Source organism: Mustela nigripes, chromosome 16 (genome assembly GCF_022355385.1).
Source record: "Mustela nigripes isolate SB6536 chromosome 16, MUSNIG.SB6536, whole genome shotgun sequence".
NCBI classification, from domain to species: Eukaryota; Metazoa; Chordata; class Mammalia; order Carnivora; family Mustelidae; genus Mustela; species Mustela nigripes.
Genome location: NC_081572.1, coordinates 22,691,439 through 22,708,477, shown reverse-complemented (window position 1 = coordinate 22,708,477; position 17,039 = coordinate 22,691,439). Strand labels below are relative to the sequence as shown.

At 52.6% G+C, this 17,039-nt stretch overlaps 1 protein-coding gene across 5 annotated transcripts in view; it reads left to right on the top strand.

Annotated features, from left to right (window-relative positions):
• The window catches only part of ARHGAP23 (Rho GTPase activating protein 23), a 78,637-nt gene that overhangs the window by 51,423 nt on the left and 10,175 nt on the right, over nucleotides 1–17,039 (top strand). For all 5 annotated transcript variants that reach the window (XM_059380151.1, XM_059380152.1, XM_059380150.1 and 2 more), the window contains 8 exons: nucleotides 996–1,057; nucleotides 1,311–1,441; nucleotides 2,092–2,213; nucleotides 2,632–2,787; nucleotides 6,487–6,565; nucleotides 9,149–9,222; nucleotides 9,495–9,584; nucleotides 10,386–10,511. In XM_059380151.1, the coding sequence (XP_059236134.1) occupies nucleotides 996–1,057; nucleotides 1,311–1,441; nucleotides 2,092–2,213; nucleotides 2,632–2,787; nucleotides 6,487–6,565; nucleotides 9,149–9,222; nucleotides 9,495–9,584; nucleotides 10,386–10,511 (840 nt within the window). The remainder of the gene's footprint in view (nucleotides 1–995; nucleotides 1,058–1,310; nucleotides 1,442–2,091; nucleotides 2,214–2,631; nucleotides 2,788–6,486; nucleotides 6,566–9,148; nucleotides 9,223–9,494; nucleotides 9,585–10,385; nucleotides 10,512–17,039) is intronic.

Below are 17,039 nucleotides of genomic sequence, written 5' to 3'. Positions count from 1 at the left end.
AACCTCTGATGGGGTATCAGGAGGCAGGGGTTTCTTCTGGAGGATATTACAGAAGGAGGTGCCCCTGGGCCAGCGGCTGGCACTGCTGACAGGGCTAGCCTGTCAGCAGGGCATGAACACATTGACCTTGGGAGGAGGCCAAGGGGATTGGCCTTTGGCAGCAGGCTGCACTGGTTGAGCCAAAGGGCTTTGGCCTGCATTTCAGGGTAATTTTAAAACGGCACCCCCTCCTGGGCAGCTGCGGCCACACACTAGGAGCCTGGGCCCGGGTGTCGGTGCTGCCTCGCCCTCTTGGCCAGGTGCCCACACCCCGATGCCCCAGCACACTGGAACAAAGTGACACGGAGGGCCTGAGCTCGGGCTGCTCATTGCCTGAGGATGGAGGGCCTGGGCCCTGGGCCATGTGTGCTCCTGCTCGGGCCATGGGGAGAGAGGCCCTAGTACAGAGCCCCTGGGCCACAGACCTGCTCTCCCTGAGGGGAGACCCATCTTCTTGCTGAACCAGGCTCTGCTCTCCTCAGAACATTACCTTTCCTCGCTGTAGGGAGGCAAGTCCTTGGAACTTATGGCCCCTGCTCTCGGGGAGCCGGCCGGGCTGTCCCCCAGCAGGGCCTAGTCAAGGGGTCCCAAGTGACCTTCCTTATTGCAGTCGCTGCTGTCATGGGGCACCTTCTCTGTGCCTTGCCAGGAATGCTATCAGTGCCACCTGCATAATTCTGTACCCCAGCCCTGAGGTTGCCCTATTATCTCTTCCGCTGCTATGGAAGAGACTGAGGCTCAGAGAGGTTAGTGGGTTACTCTAGGTCACACAGCTGGTGAGGGGGTGCTCGGGAGTCCAGCCCCGCTCTTTCTCGCTCTAGGGTGTGAGCCCTCTAGCCTGCAGGTGGAGGAGAGTGGGGGGGGGGGGGCGAAGTGGAGGCAGGGGCCAGGGATGAGACCGATGACGGCTGGCTGTGGACACTGATGGGGTCTACTTTTTCTTTGCTCTCCTCCAGGACCCCGGCTGTGCCAACCAAGCTCTGATCAGCAAGAAGCTTAATGATTATCGCAAAGTAAGGTGAGACCCGGCTCTCCTAGACAGTCCTGGCTGGGGGTAGGGGCACTCGGGACAGAGGCCATCCTCCTGGCCCACCGCTAGGCCCGAGGGCAGCCCTCGAGTCCCCCTTTGCTGGGGGCACACAAGATGCTGGGGGCCTTGAGGCCACTGCTTCAGGGCTGGGGAGGGGGTCTAGAGCAGCAGGAGGCCAGGGCACGTGGCATGGCAGCGCACCCCAGATGAAGACTTCTCCTCTCCCCCTTTTCCTACACAGCCATAGCTCTGGGCCCAAAGCTGATTCCTCCCCCAAAATCTCTCGTGGCCTGGGGGGCCTCAAGTCTGAGTTCCTCAAACAGAGTACTGCACGTGGCCTCAGGACTCAGGACCAGCCCGCAGGGAGCAAGGGTAGGAAGGTGTGGCTGCTGAGGGTGTGATGTGTGTGCGTGCATGTGGGACGGTGGGGCCTTGGGAGGAGGCCAAGGGTCAGCCCTGTGTGTGCGTGGGAGCTGTGGGCTTGTGTGTGTGTGTGTGTGTGTGTGTGTATGTGTGCTGGCCTATGTGCGTGCCTGTGGGTATGTGCCTGGGAGGGTCTGGGGGCTTTCAGAGTCTCAGGGCTGGAAGGGCCTGGAACCTGATTTCCTTCCATGACATCCCAGCTGGGTAGCCTCCAAGTGTTTGCTTGTGTCCCTTCAGGAGCAGGAGACCCATCTTCTCTGGAGGCATCCTTTTCCATCTTTATATACTTTAGGCTGGGAGAAAGTTTTTTCTTTGGCTATACCAGAATCTATGGCTCCTACCTTATTGTTTTAACCCTCGAGACCACATAGAAATCCTTACAGTACTCTGAGGCCTGTGTCCTCGGGAAAACACACCCTCATCTCTTAGGCTTTCTCTCAGGATATAATTTCCCATCAGCCCTCAGCATTCCAGTTGCTTCTCTGATGGAGCCCCCCTATTTCCAAACATGGGTGAGTGTGTGTGACCATGTGTGGTTTCTGCCCCTGCCCAGGCCCCCCCCAGCTCACCCTGGCTTTGTCTGCCTTCCCCTACCCCAGATGACAGTGCCGCCCCTCCCAAAACCCCCTGGGGCATCAACATCATCAAGAAGAACAAGAAGGCAGCCCCTAGGGCATTTGGGGTCCGGCTAGAGGAATGCCAGCCGGCCATAGAGAACCAGGTGAGTCTCCACTATACTCTAGAGTGAGCAGCGAATGGGGGAGCCCAGGGTACCTAAGGCCAGAGCTGAGGGAGGTACAAACCAGCTCTCTGTCTCGCAGACACAGCAGTTGGAGGGCTGGGGAGGCACCCAGGGAGGAGACAGCAGAGCTAAGGCAGAGCCCAGAATCCCCAGGCATGCAGCTGGTGCTCCTCCGCACACCTCGGCGAGGCTCTGGTGTTCTGTTTAACCCCCAGGCTGGAAAGGACTGGAGGCTGTGAGAGCCTGTGTCCCCCCATTCCCCTACCCTGCACAGGGCTCTCAGCAGCAGCTCTGGCCTTGCTCTGCTCCCGCCTTGGCCTTCCCACCTCTTCCAGCCCACTGGTGGGGAATTTTACCCTTCGCCTTCTTAACATGCTTGCCCTGCCTGTGTCTCCAGCGGGTCCCCCTGATCGTGGCCGCATGCTGTCGCATTGTAGAGGCACGGGGGCTGGAGTCCACAGGCATTTACCGGGTGCCAGGCAACAATGCAGTGGTGTCCAGCTTGCAGGAGCAGCTCAACCGTGGGCCCGGCGACATCAACCTGCAGGATGAGGTGGGCACAGCGGAGGAGCGGGGCAAGGCGATGTGTGTGTGTGTGTGTCTCTCTGGTGTTTGTTGGACCCTGCAATGTGCCTGGCAGTAGGCCAGGGCCCCGAGACAGGCGAGGCGGGACCTGCCCTGGCAAGCTAGTCCTGGGGATGGGCATGACCCTGGCCAAAGCTGGATAGATAGACCCAGTCACGGACAGGAAGCCCTTGACGGCAATCCTTTCTGGGACTTTGAGGATGAATAGCCATTCACTAAATGCCAGTGAAAGCCGGGTAGGGCCATTCCAGGCTGGGGGAATGGCTGGGGCAAAGGCGTGGGCTCTGATGGGTCGCCAGCAGCCAACTCACCTTCTCTGCAAAGGGCCAAATGGCAAACGCTCTAGGTGTTGGTTACCACTCGGTCTCTTCCTCCTCCTCCTCCTCCTCTTTCTTCACAGCCCTTTAAACATGGAAAAGCCCTTCTTAGCTTCAGGGCCATACAAACCAGGCCGCGGGCTGGTCTGGAGCCCTGGGCTGTGGTTTGCAGACCCCTGGCGGAGAGGGGGAGCATGTGGTATTTTCTGGAGCAGCCAGCACTTCAGGGAGGTGGAGGGCTGGTCAGGGGAGACAGAGGCAGCAGGGGAAGGAATCTTACAGCCTGACTTAAGGGCTCCCTGTAAGTTACACGTCAGTTACAGCTCAGTGAAGCTGGAAAAAAGCCAGAAATGTATTTCAGTGTGAACAAGAAAAATAACAAAAGTGTTTGCAGCAGCAGGGCCAGTGTTTCTCAAACTGTGTTCCCCAGAGGAGCTGTGGGGGGCAAGGAGCAGGTCAGGAGCCCCCATCCTGGCTTGAACTAGAGCAGTCTGCTTTGTTCTGTTTTTTTTTTTTAATGTCCGTTATTTTCATATTGGGTTTTCATGTTTGAGAAGAGGGGCTCTGCTGAGATAGATGTTTGGGAAGACCACAGATCTGGGCAGTGAAGTCCCATGAGTCCCATATCGTGAAGGTTTTTGTGATACGCGACAGTCTTCCTGCCCTTGGGGAGGAAATGGGGAGACATGCCATGTGGGATAGGAGGCGAGAGAAAAGGCTGATCTGACCAGGGACCAGATTGTGTGATGAGGAAGGAGAAGACACTGAGGGCTGGCGCAGGCAGGAAACTTGAGTGTTGGAATCTTTAAAGATGAAAGTGAAGGAGGCAGGTGGACCGGAAGCTCATTCCGGCTGGGAACGATGACATTTTTCAAAACCCCAGAGAAGGGCCTGGGTGTCGGGAGAGAATGGACCCACCTCCTTCCTCCTTCCTGGACTTGGCAGTGGGGAGGGTAAGGCGCAGGGCAGGAGGCAGAGGGCTTTTGATGGCTCCAGTGAATCCTTTGACCTTGATTCCATGGGCAACGGGGAGCCAAAAGTGGGGTCTGCTCTAGCTTATGCCTGGTGGGTATGAACGAAGGAGGCGCAAAGCAGGGCATCTACAGGAGAAATTGCTGCTATGTGCGAAGTGCCAGGGGCCAGGAGGACACGGGGGCCCCAGGGGAATCGGGGGGATGGGAGCAGCTCTAAGAGCTGGCCACATGGGAGGGAGGAAGGGGGCGCAGGGAAGAGCCAACATTTGAGCTGGGGCTGATGGTATGTCTCTGGCAGAAACTGGGGAGTAGGGCTGGAGAAGGAGGATGAATTAGGGAGGGGGCCCCCCAGATTTGGGGTGATGGCCAAGAGTTGGCTGGAGAATGGGTGTAGTTGGGGCGCAAAGCCGGACGATGGAGGGAGCTGCCGGATGGGCAGAGGTGGGAGGTAGGAGGAAGGGCTGGGCTCCACATGGTTCGGAGGAGAGGGTACCAGTGAGGATGGGGCTGGGGGGTGGATACACGCACAGGGGAGGGGTCCAGAAGCTGTGGGTTTGGCAGCTGGGAGATGAGAAGAGCCCTGCCTCAGGGATAGAAGGTGACAGGGCAGGTGGGCAGAAGCTGCACTGGGTAGGGGCGTGTATGCATCGAAGCACATTTGCTGGGCCTTAGCCAGGGAGAGGCATGGCCAGAGCTGGTGGGCCGCCGGCCCAAGTCAGGGCCCAGAGTGTGTTGGGTGGGTGGTTTTGTCTCAGACGTCGGTCTCTTCCTTTATTGTCAGACTGCTGAAAGTTAAGTGTTTGATTTTGTTTTTTGCTCTTTAAATTTTTAAAAAAGACCTTATTTATTTATGAGAAAGAGAGAGAGAGAGAAAGAGAAGGCCTGAACAGAGGAGAGGGGTTGAAGGAGAAACAGACTCCCCACTGAGCAAGGAGCCTGATGTGGGGCTCAATCCTAGGACCCTGGGATCATGACCTGAGCTGAAGGCAGATGCTTAGCGACTGAGCCACCCAGGTGCCCTGGAGGTGAAGTGTTGTGGTCAGGGTACCTGTAACTCCTCCTGAGCCCGAGGGGAGGTACTGTTTGTGGGATGGTGTGGCATTAAGCTGTGGACCCATTGTACAGAGCGTGCATATTGTGGAGCTGGGTGTCTTTGTGGAGAGCCTCACCTTGTTTTCTGGGCCCGTGTTACTCTGAGTAGTTCCTGGCAAGGCTGGTACCCTTGACTTACGCAGGGCGGTGGTGCCCCCTGGTGGTCGAAGGCCCAAAGACCCAGCCATGCTTCTTTCTTGCATTTGACAACGTAGAGACAAACTCTTTAGAACAGAGTTTCTCAATCTTGACACTTCCGGCAGAATAGTTCTTGGTCTCGGGACTTTGTCGTGGGCATCACAGAAAGTTTAAGAGCACCCTGGACTCTATCCGCTGGATACCAGTGGCAACCCCTCTCCCCCACTCGCGGAAACCAAAGTGATTCTAGAGTATCACCAAATGTCCTGAGGGCGTGATTTCTGCTGCTGGGGAGAACTACTGTCTTAGATCATTGAAGTGCTTGGGCTGATTGAGCTCACCGCGTGGCAGGAACACAGTGGGGGACGGGACAGACAGGATCCCTGCTCCTCATGGCGCTGCAGTCCTATCAGGCAGATAGGCAGGGACAAAGAGACGAAAGCATACAGCAGTGACAAAGTGTAGCAAGTGCCATGGAGGAAACAAAGGGCTGTTGCTCAGGTGACAGGGAGGTGGCAGCGGTGGCTGTGTTAGCTGGCACTGTCAGGGAAGGCCTTCCAGAGGCGGTGACCTTTGGGCAGGGTGAGGAGCCAGGCCTGTGAGGGTAGGGGAGGAAAGTTCTAGTGGAGGGAATCATCAAGTACAAAAGGCGTGAGACAGGAAGGTGCCAGGCGAGAGCAACTGCTATGTCATGGATAAAGGGGAAGGGTGTCCAAGGATGACTTTCTGCTAAATGGGGGACCCTGGGAGGCACAAGGGTGTGCTAGTAGGCCCAAAGAGTTCCAATCACCAAGGAGGTTTTGCTCACTTCTGTCCTGCAGTGGTGGCACCAAAGAAGGTAGCTGGTACTATCTATGGGTAGGCAAATGTTGAAGTCTGCTGGGCTTGCTGGAGCAGGGAGGGGCTGAGCCGGTTGGTCAAGGGGCCAGGACCTAGCTGGGGACTGTTCTGCCACCCGCCTTCCCCCCGCCCCCCCACCATGAGTCTTCTTAGCCCGAGATCTCTGGTCTGGGCAGAGCTGCAAGTGTACCCCAGGGATGGCCTGGGCTGGGCTGGGCTGGGCTGGACTCTGGGGCTGGACTAGCATGGAGGCATGGGTGCCCCACTGGGCCTGCCTGGGGCCTGACGTCTTTGCCCTCTCCCCAGCGCTGGCAAGACCTCAATGTGATCAGCAGCCTGCTCAAGTCCTTCTTCCGGAAGCTGCCTGAGCCTCTTTTCACCGACGGTGAGTAGCAGGTGGCGTTGGAGGATGGAAGGAGGAGGGATGCCTATCCGTGCTGCGCTCCAATCGCTTTTTCAGTTGGATTTGTTGGTTTCAGTCTTCGGGTTTTTGTTTCCATGTAAGAGAAACACATGCTTGTCACAGTCTTGGTATAGATACAAGTAAAGAAAGCGCCAAGGTCCCTGTCCCCAGAGGTTATCCTAGCACTTTCTGAGGACTGGCTGCGTGCCAATCCAAGCTCCTTCCAACAGCTCCACCAGGTACCATTATCTCCACTGGTAACGAAGAGGAAAAGATTTGGCCAAGGTCGCACAGGTTGTACATGTCACAGCCAGCATCCGGCCCCAGGCACACTCCAGAGCCCAGGCTCTCAACCGTTTGCTGAGCTGCTTATTGATGGTCTGTCGGGTCTGTTGTGTTTCCTCCCAGACCGTCTTACACACATGACGGAGACATACATGCAGTGATAGGGTTGGGAGCTGGGTGAGTTCGCTGATGCGTTGACAAATATGGAACACCTGGCTCTCCAGGGGAAAAAGCCTTGATTCTTAGTGTTTTTTCAGTTACCAGAGTACAAATCTTCCCACCGTGGCTTATTTTAAGTTCCTGATAGGCTGCTGTCCTTAACAAAAGGAGGCTTCAGGGGCGACTGGGTGGCTCAGTGGGTTAAGCCTTTGCCTTTGGCTCAGGTCATGATCTCAGGGTCCTGGAATCGAGCCCCGCATTGGGCTCTCTGCTTGGCAGGCAGCCTGCTTCCCTCTCTCTCTCTGTCTGCCTCTCTGCCTACTTGTGATCTTTCTCTGTCAAATAAATAAATAAAATCTTTTTTAAAAAATACCAAAAACAAAAGGAGGCTTCTAATTTTGCGACTCATTCATGTCTGTACAAAGACCTCTACCTCATTCTTCTTTTAAATCAACCACATAGTTGTCCATAGTCTGAATAGATTATAATTTACCTAATCACTCCCCTAGGGATGGATATTTAGGTTGCATTCAGATTTTTGCTCTTACAAAAATGGTTGCAAAGACTTTCCTGAAATGTGTCCCTGCACACCTGGATCGGTGTCCTCAAGGTAGATTCCTAGACGTAGGATTTCTAGATCAAAGTCCTGGTTGGCATTTTGGAAGCTAATGTCAAGTTGCTCTCGGAGAAGAAAGCCCTACTTCACACTCTTGCCAACAGCTTAGGAGAGAATTTGCCTCCATGCACCCCCATCAACGCTGGATGTTATCAATATTTTACGTTTTTGTTAATTGGAAGAGAAATGTCATCTCATTGCTGTTTTCATTTTTGTTTCTTTCATTACTAGGGAAATCCACTATCTTTTCATTAGTTTATTGGACTTTTCTGTTTCTTCTCATTTCCTGTTCAGATTGTGCGCCCATTTTCCTGTTGGGTTGTCTTTTTCTGGTACTGATTTGTAGGACACAAGCTCTGTATTAACCCTTTGTTAGGCTTTGCAGATGTTTGCTCCTGGTCTGCCATTTGCCTGTTAACTTTGCATTGTAAGGAATTGGAAACAATTATTTTTTTAAAAAAGATTTTATTTATTTGATAGAGATCACAAGTAGGCAGAGAGGCAGGCAGAAACAGGAGGAAGTAGGCTCCCTGTTGAGCAGAGAGCCCGATGTGGGGCTCGATCCCAGGACCCTAGGATCATGACCTGAGCCGAAGGTAGAGGCTTTAACCCTCTGAGCCACCCAGGCGCCCCGGAAACAATTATTTTAAGTGTAGTCAAAGCTGTTGGTCTTTAACAGATTCTACATCTCATGTTTAGGAAGGCTTCACAATTGTGGAGACATTTTCTTGTTTTTTCTCGGTATTTTAATGATTTTTACATTTGGCTCTGAATGCAGTTAAATTTGTTTGCATACTATGTGAGCTGGAAGTCGAAGATAACTCATTGTCCTAGGGACATTTATTGATACCTCCATTCTTCCCCCACTGATTTGAAATACTGCTTTTGTCCATAGTAAACATCCATGAGGCCTCTTCTCCTCCTCTCTGTGTCCTCATCCTTGGTCAGCTCTCCCTGTGAGTCCCACGCGGCTCTAGCAGTGTTGGGTTTTAAGTACATTTCAGTATCTCAGAGGGCACGTCCCCCCTCGTCATTTTTCCTTTACAAGTTATCCTCAGCTATCCTTATGCATTTACTCATCAGATGGATTTTAGAATAAACTTACCACGTTCCATTTTTTTAAAGCTCCTCTTGGGCTTCTTCTGGGGACATCTTGACCCAGGTGGGGTGGGCATCTGGAGGCTGATAGGGCCCTCCCTCTTTCTAAGTAACCTTTTCTTCTGACCTTGTGGTGTCTTTGTCCCAGACACTGGGGCAAGGACCCCTCTTCCAGTATCAGCATGCAGCTCAGGTCTTAATTCTTCCCAAACACACACACCTGGGCTAGCCCAGGTCAGGTGCACGCCTGAGTGTCGCAGTCATGGATTTGGTCACGTGGACATGAGGCTACGCAGCTCCCCCCGAACTAAAACAGTCTGGGCCTCCTCAGCTTGGAAGCAGCACCCCCTGAGAGTGGGAAAAGGGACTGCCTCCTGCCTCTCTAAAGAGTCTTCACTGTGTTCTAGACAAATACAACGACTTCATTGAGGCCAATCGCATTGAAGACTCAAGAGAGCGGCTGAAGAGGCTCCGGAAGCTGGTAAGGGGGCAGGGACAGCCTTAGGCAAAGGGCAGACTAGGCTGGGGGAGCGCCACTGCCCTGGGAGGCCTGGAGTCCAGTGCCACCAGTTCCTTCTGTGACCTTGGAGAGGCCCTTCTCCCCTCTGGGCCTCAGTTTCTCCATCTCTCCAACAGGGGTGGTTAGAGGGTGGTTTCCAGACCCCCGAGATACGGCAGTGGGAACCCCTGTGGGGTATGATGGGAAGGTGGGGAGACCCTCACAGCCCCGTGTCCCTTCTTGCTTTCCCCCAGATCCGGGATCTCCCAGGACACTACTATGAAACACTCAAATTCCTCGTGGGGCATCTGAAGACCATTGCTGACCACTCGGAGAAAAACAAGGTGGGCGGACGCTGGCATGAAATGTGGGGGAAGGAAGCATAGAGGGTCCTCTCAGCATACTCTAAGCTCCTCTGGGTCAGGTAATCCCAAGGTCCTCTAGGCATGCCCTCCTCCTTAAAGGTCATCTTGTCCCCACCCCACCCCTCTGGAGTTCTCCCGGGGAGAGCCATCTCCTGAGTTTCTGAGGGTCTCCCAGAGGCAGAGAGCCACAGTCCCGTTGTGTCTGATGGAAATCAATCCTTGGATCTAGCTCGAATCCCTTGCATTGCATTTTCCTTTTCTTTCTTTCTTTTTTTTTTTTTAAAGAATTTATTTTAAGTAATCTCTACACCCAACGTGGGGCTCGAGCTTGCAACCCTGGGATCATGAGTCACACGCTCTACAGACTGAACCAGCCTGGCGCCCCACATTGCATCTTTATAATCAAGCCTCTATATCTTCTGGTTCTGCAGCAGGGAGAATGAATGGAGCTATAGGAACTCTTCCAGTTTTAAAATACCCTTAGAACCTCCAGCAGGCCCCTATTCCAGGGCCTCTCACTGTTAGCACAGTGTGGGTGAAAAGTTTGGCCACTGCCCTTGGCTGCCAGGCCTAGAGATGAGTAAGGCTGAAATCTGGCCTGCGCTCTACTTACCAGGCATCTCCATGCCCAACAAGGAGGAGTCTATCCCCTAAGCCAGGCATAGCCCCGGATGTGTTTGGGCCTTGGGAGTGAGGGGCCCACAGTGAGGGATGCCTGGGGGACTGGAGGTCAGAGCTCACGGGGGTGTGAACGCGGACCTGCTCTCCTCCCCTGCCCAGATGGAGCCCAGGAACCTGGCCCTGGTCTTCGGGCCAACGCTGGTGAGGACATCTGAGGACAACATGGCGGACATGGTGACCCACATGCCAGATCGCTATAAGATCGTGGAGACGCTGATCCAGCACGTAAGCAGCCATCTCGCTCCCACACGCCTTTGGGGAAGGACAGGCAGCATAAGCAAGTGCTCCTGGGATGGCAAATGCCCTTCAGAAGCAATGGGCTGCGTTTCCAGACCAAACAGGAACGGAGCCTAGAATCCTTCTTTCGAGGATGTTTCGTCCCTGAGCTTCCAAGATACGTGTGAGGGTCAGAGGGCAGAGGAAGGTCAGGGAAGATGCTGCTGGGTTGGCGAGCCACGGGGTGAGTGCAGGGGCACCTTTGGAAGGTGGCCTCCAGGAGAATTGTCCTGGCAGAAACAGGCAGACAGGTGGACAGGCGTAGGGGGTGGGGGCAGAGCTCTGCTTTGCCGGCCCCACTGCAGCTTCGGGGAGCAAAGGGTGATGCCCAGAGGAAGGGAGGGGAATGGGGCAGGGCAGAGCAAGGAATGAGGCCAGTTCCTGCACTTGTGCTCCCCTATGTTTTGGGCTGGTCTCCTCCTTTCTCATGGCTGACTGGAGGCACTGCCAGCCCCCTGTCTCTAAGGATTCTGGTTACTGTCTTTGATAGGATGAGAACCTAGAACAGCCAACAGGGGGCGCAGGAGGCCTTGGTCCTCCAGAGCCAAACCCAGAACAATACCGCCCCCTTCTGGGGCATTCAGGGATTTTTTTTAAATCAATTATAGATTTTGCATTTTTAAATTTCCCTATCTTCGGTAGATGGAACAAACCCCTTCCTGCCAGGAGAAATAATATTGGCATCTGGCCAAGGAAACGGGGTCCTTGGCCTCTGCAATGTCACAGATGCTTTAGGGAAGGGAAACCAGGTCATGCTACTTCTATCTTATAGATGAGGAAGCGGGTGCTCAGGCAAAATGACTTGCTCAAAGCCACACAGCTAATAAATGACAGCCCCATGACTGTAGGCCAGCTTTGTGTGACCAAGGTTTGTGTTTCCCTCTGCCTCTACTGGGGGGTCAGACTCCTGGGTTCATCCTAGAGCTGACTTGGCTGGCCAATTGAGGCGGGGTGGCAGACTTTGGTCCTGCTGACTGGCCCTGCCTGCTTATTTCCTTTCTTTATTGGGTGGTGAAGGCTCTGAGCCTCAGGAGGGAACATGGAAGCCTTTTCTCAGGCTAACACTGGAACACCAGCCCGGGAGCCTGCTCCAGAGCTGTGAGGGAAGCCAGGGCCAAGGGGCGGGGGCAGGGATCCTCAAGTGGCCTCGCTCTGGGGCAGCTTATCTCCCTTGGAAAAGTTCAGCTCCCCGGCCCAACAGGTAGCCCCTGGAGCCTCCGTGAGTGTGTGCTTTGGGCCAGTGCCAGTGCAGAAGAGAGGGAGACAGGCCCCACGGTTCCTAGGGAAACCCTTGGAAGCCCAAGGCCTGTGGTCAGCTGGGGTGCCAGGAATAGCACTCTCTGGGAGAAAGGAGGCCCAATGTGTGTCCATTTACCTCCCCTACACCCCCAGGAGGGGGTCCCCCAGCCAATGGCAGCCCCTCCTTTGGGCGGGGTGGCTGGAGGAAGAACACATCTGTCTCTTTTGCAGTCCTCTTCCCAGCGTCCAGCCTCATGCCTGGCAACATAGTAAACACTCAGGGTCTGCTAAGCAAATGAATGAATGGGTTGCTTTTGAGGTCCTACTCTTCTGGGCTTTCGCACTCAGGGATTCGTTCCTGGGCCCTCCTGGAACTGGGGCCTCTCCGTTCTCTGCCTCCTTGGCACTTGGACATAATCAGCCAGGACAGTTGTCAAGGGCATGAGCTCCCCTCCCCCACCCCGAGTCCCCTGGAGTCCACCCAGCCAAGTTTGCCGGTGTCTCTCTGGTCCAGAGCCAGCGTAGTCGTGAGGGCAGGCCGGATGGGACTTCGGCAGGGAGCACTCCAGCTCTGGCCCTGAGCCTGTGGCCAGTCAGTGGGTGGTTGAACATCGCGGGAGACATGACCTCCTGCTGGGTTTCCGGCCGCAGCTGTCACCTGGCCTCCCTACTGGGGGCTCCCGTCCCCCGTGAAACTCTTGGACAGCAGCACTGGAAGGGGCCGAGCCCCATCCTTGTGTGGCACAGTGCACAGAAACGGGTGTGGAGAGAGGCACTGACATGCCCGGGGTCACACAGCACGATCGTGGTAGAGTGGAGGTGCGCAGACCCAGGGGGTCACCTTCCCAGTGGCAAGTCGCCAGCCAACCCATGACCATGTTCACTAAGCCACCTGAAACACAAACAAAGACAATGTCGAAGCATTTGTTCCTTGATTCACCCAACAAATGTGATGATCCCTCCTGCACACTAGCTCCCACCTCAGCACTAGTGACCTTGGGAACCAGATCATTCTTTGTGGGGGGCTGTCCTGTGCATTGGAGGATGGTTAGCAACATCTCTGGCTGGATGCCAGGAGCACCCGTCTGGTTTGACAAATGCAAATGTCTGTGTTTGCCAGATGTCCCCTGGGGGGCCAGGGGCCCAACTCACCCTGGTTGAGAGGCCGTGAAGCAGGGCTGGAGGGCTCTGGTTCTGGGACCAGCCGGCTGAGTTCATCTCTGCCTCTGTTCCTTGCCTGCTGTGTGACCTCGAACAAGGGACTGACTCTCTCGTCTGCAAAGCAGGAGAGTGGTTGTGCTTACCTCACGAAGTAGTCGGGAGGCTTCCATGAGTTAATAGCTGTAAAGACCCCAGATGCCCCCTAGCAGCTAGGACTTGGTGTGTGGGTTCGAGATCGCCATGCTTGACCTCACGGGCTTTACTCCACGCTGGAGCCCGGTGCACCTGCTGGGACCAAGGGGATGGAAGCCAGGCCCTGCTCCGAAGGAGCGTTGCCCAGGGAAGATGTCATTCATTTTCTGGGCTATGGCCAGGGAAGCCCCATGGGAGGACCAGACCCCGCCCCAGGTGTGGGGCTGGGACCATGGCTGGGGGCTCCCTGCAGTGTCTTCAATGGCCTCAAGGAATTTAGCCAGGCAGGGACAGGAGAACTCATGGCAGGCAGAGGGAACTGAGTGTACACCAGCTGGCGGGCATTCTTCCAGAGAACTCTGGGATGCCTGGAAGCCTCCTTCATACCTCTGGCTTCCCACGGCACTTTTGGGCACCCGCAAACACTGGCTTCTCAGGGCTCCTTCTACTCAGCCTGTCCCTGGGGACTGCACCTTTTTGTAATTTCAGCTAATGTCTATTCTACACTAGTAGTGTGTAGTACTGAGCGCTTAACATACAGTGTTTCATTATTTTTTAAAAATTTGAATGGGGGGCCACCTGGGTGGCTCAGTCAGTTAAGTGTCTGCCTTGGGCTCAGGTTGTGATCTCGGTGAGGAGTCTGTTTCTCCCTCTCCCTCTTGTGCCTCTCCCCCTGCTTGTGTTCTCTCTCTCTCTGTCAAATAAATAAATACAATCTTAAAAAAAATAATTTAAAGGGACAGGGTTGCTTGGTGAAGGTCCAACTCTTAATTTCGGCTCAGGTCATGATCTCAGGGTCGTGATGGAGTGCGACGCTGGGCTGCACACCGGGTGCGGAATCTCCTTGACCTTCTCTCTCCCTCCCTGTCCCTCTGCCCAGCCCCTCTCCTGCTCACAAGGCATGTGCGCACGTGCTCGCTCTCTCTCTCAAGACATTTATTTTTAATGGAGTTCTAGTTGACATGTGACATTATGTTAGTTTCAGGTGTACAACATAATGATTCGATATTTGTATATATTGTAAAAGGATCAGCACTGTTAAGTCTAGTTACCACCCATCGCCATGAGTAGTTACAGTTGTTTTTCTTGTGATGAGAAAATTTTTTGAAGACTTATTTATTTATTTGAGAGGGAGAAAGTGAGAGAGAGCAGGGGGTGGGAGAGGGAGAGGGAGAGAGAATCTCAAGCAGACTCCCTGCTGAGCACAGGGCCTGACATGGGGCTCGATCCCAGGACACCGGCCGGGCTCATGACCAGAGCAGAAATCAAGAGTCAGACGCCTCACAGACTGAGCCACCCAGGCATCCCTTGTGATGAGAAGGTCTAAGATTTATTCTCTTAGTAACTTCCAAATAGACAAGATGGTGATATCAACTATAGTCATCACACTCTATATTACATCCCCATGACTTACCTGTTTTGTAGTTGGAGGTTTGTACCTTTTGACCCCTTCACCTCCTTGGTCCTCCCCCCATCAACTCCTGGCAACCACCGACCTGTTCTCTCTGCCTCTGAGCTTGGATTTTCTGTGTCTCTTTGTTTTAGAGTCCACGTGTAAGTGAGCGCATATGATGTTTGACTTTCTCGGTTTGACTTATTTCATTTAGCATAGTGCCCATGAGGTCTGCTCCTGTGGTCACAAAGGGCAAGATTTCTTTCTTTTTATGGCTGAGGGGTATTCCATTTTATAGACATACCATGTCTTCTTTAGCCATTCTTCCACTGATAGACACTTAGGTCACTTCCATATCTTGGCTATTGTAATAATGAGCTGCAGCGAACGTCAGGGTGCAGATATCTTTTCTTGTTGGTGTTTTGTTTGTTTTTTTCCCCTTCAGATAAATACCCAGAAGTGGAATTCCTGAATCATAGGGCAGTTCTATTTTTAACTTTTTGAGGAACCTCCATACTGGTTTCCACAGTGGCTGCACCATTTTACATTCCCACCAAGAGAGTGTGAGGGTTCCCTCTCCCCCCACATCCTTGCCAACAGTTGGTATTTCTAGTCTTTGTTTTTTTTTTTTATAATAGCCATATGGGATTTCATGTTAATTCTCACCACAATTCTAGAAGTAGATAGTCCTATTATGCCCATTTTGCAGATAAGTAAATAGACTCAGAAAGGTCATTTACCTGAGGTGAACTTGAGCCTGAGACAACTGATTTTAGATTTTGTGTTATTCTTTTTAAAGATTTTATTTATTTATTTATTTATTTGAGAGACAGAGAACACGTTTGTGTGCACACACGTGTGAGGGGGAGGGGCAGAGGGAGAGAGAGAAGCAGACTCTCCATTGAGGAGGGAGCCCAATGCAGGGCTTGATCCTAGTACCTGAGCTGAAGGCAGGTTAATGCTTAACAGCCTGAGCCACCCACGCTCCCCAAGATCTTGCATGATATCTTATTTTCTCTTCTCTTTCCTACTTCTCTTCTGTACCACTTATTTGGGTTAATAATACACCTGACTTCAATTAATAACTGAGGTTCATTGCACACGGTCATTATCAACCTGCAAGTCTCCTGTCTCCCCTTCATTTCTACCCACTCTGCTGCACCATAGTGACCCACTCTAATAGGTTAATATGTGTCCTTCCAAACCACTTCTTTATGCTTATTTTATTTATTTTTAAACAAACAGTATTTTAAAAAAGATTTTATTTACTTATTTGACAGAGAAATAGTGAAAGAAGGAATACAAGCAGGGGTAGTGGGAAAGGGAGAAGCAGGCTTCCTGCTGAGCAGGGAGCCCGATGCAGGGCTCTATCCCAGCACCCTGAGATCATGACCTGAGCCGAAGGCAGAGGCTTAACCCACTGAGCCACCCGGTGCCCCAAACAAACAGTATTTCTTTTTAAAGTAATCTATCTGTCCAACGTGGGGCTTGAACTCACAATCCCAAGATCAAGAGTTGCACGCTCTACCAACTGAGCCAGCCAGGAACCCCAGATATTCTGCGTGTTTTAATTTCCAATCAGTGAGCTTAGCTCCTTTGCTTGATTCTAATTTCTGTACTGTCAGGGCTTAGCTCAACTGTCTTAAGTGTCATTTTCTGTTTACACCATTTTCATTTTATTTCTCTTCAGTCTGTCCTACCTTGCTTTGGATGAATTGATTTTTATTTTCCTGATAGGAAGATTACACAATTTATACAGCCCGTCCTGTGTTTGATCACACAATCATAACAGCCCATACTTATGTTCCTTTTCACTGACAATTTATAAAGCTCATCAATATTCGTTGTCTTCCTTCTAAAAGCCAACTACCTTTGTGTACTCTCCCCTGTCACTGGTGTCTCCCTCTGTGTCCAAAATCTGTTGCATTTTGGAGATACTTTGTTTGTTTGTATATGTGCATGAGTGTCCTTGCTTGGATCGACAATGGACTTTTCTATGCTATTATCCATCCTTCTCAGAGCTTGCTGCTTCAACCTGGAGTCATTTCTTTATGTGTTCATGTACACAATTAAGAGAGTCTTTGTGCGGTAAGCATTTTGATGTCTTAGAATAGCTGTAGGTCATGCTCAAAGTGAGAGTTTAGCAGGGTATAAAAATCTAGGTTCCAAATTCCTACATTCATAGTCCAGCGATACAGCGAAAATATTGTCTTCTTGGGTCTGCTGCTGCCGAAAGTTCTAGTTTACAGCTGACACTTGCTCATTTGCAAGCAGTCTATTTTTGTTTTTCAGAAAACTTTTAAGGTTTCATCTTCAAGATTCTCAAATTTCACAAAATACATATTTAAGAGTGGGATTTTTAGTTTATTGTCTATGCTGTTTGGCATTTATGCGAAAACGCTTGCCAGCCTACCCCTCAGGGAGCCTCCTAACACGTCCCTCCAGACACTTCTCTTTCCTGGGGGGAGGAGGGGATCCACCACCACCACCAC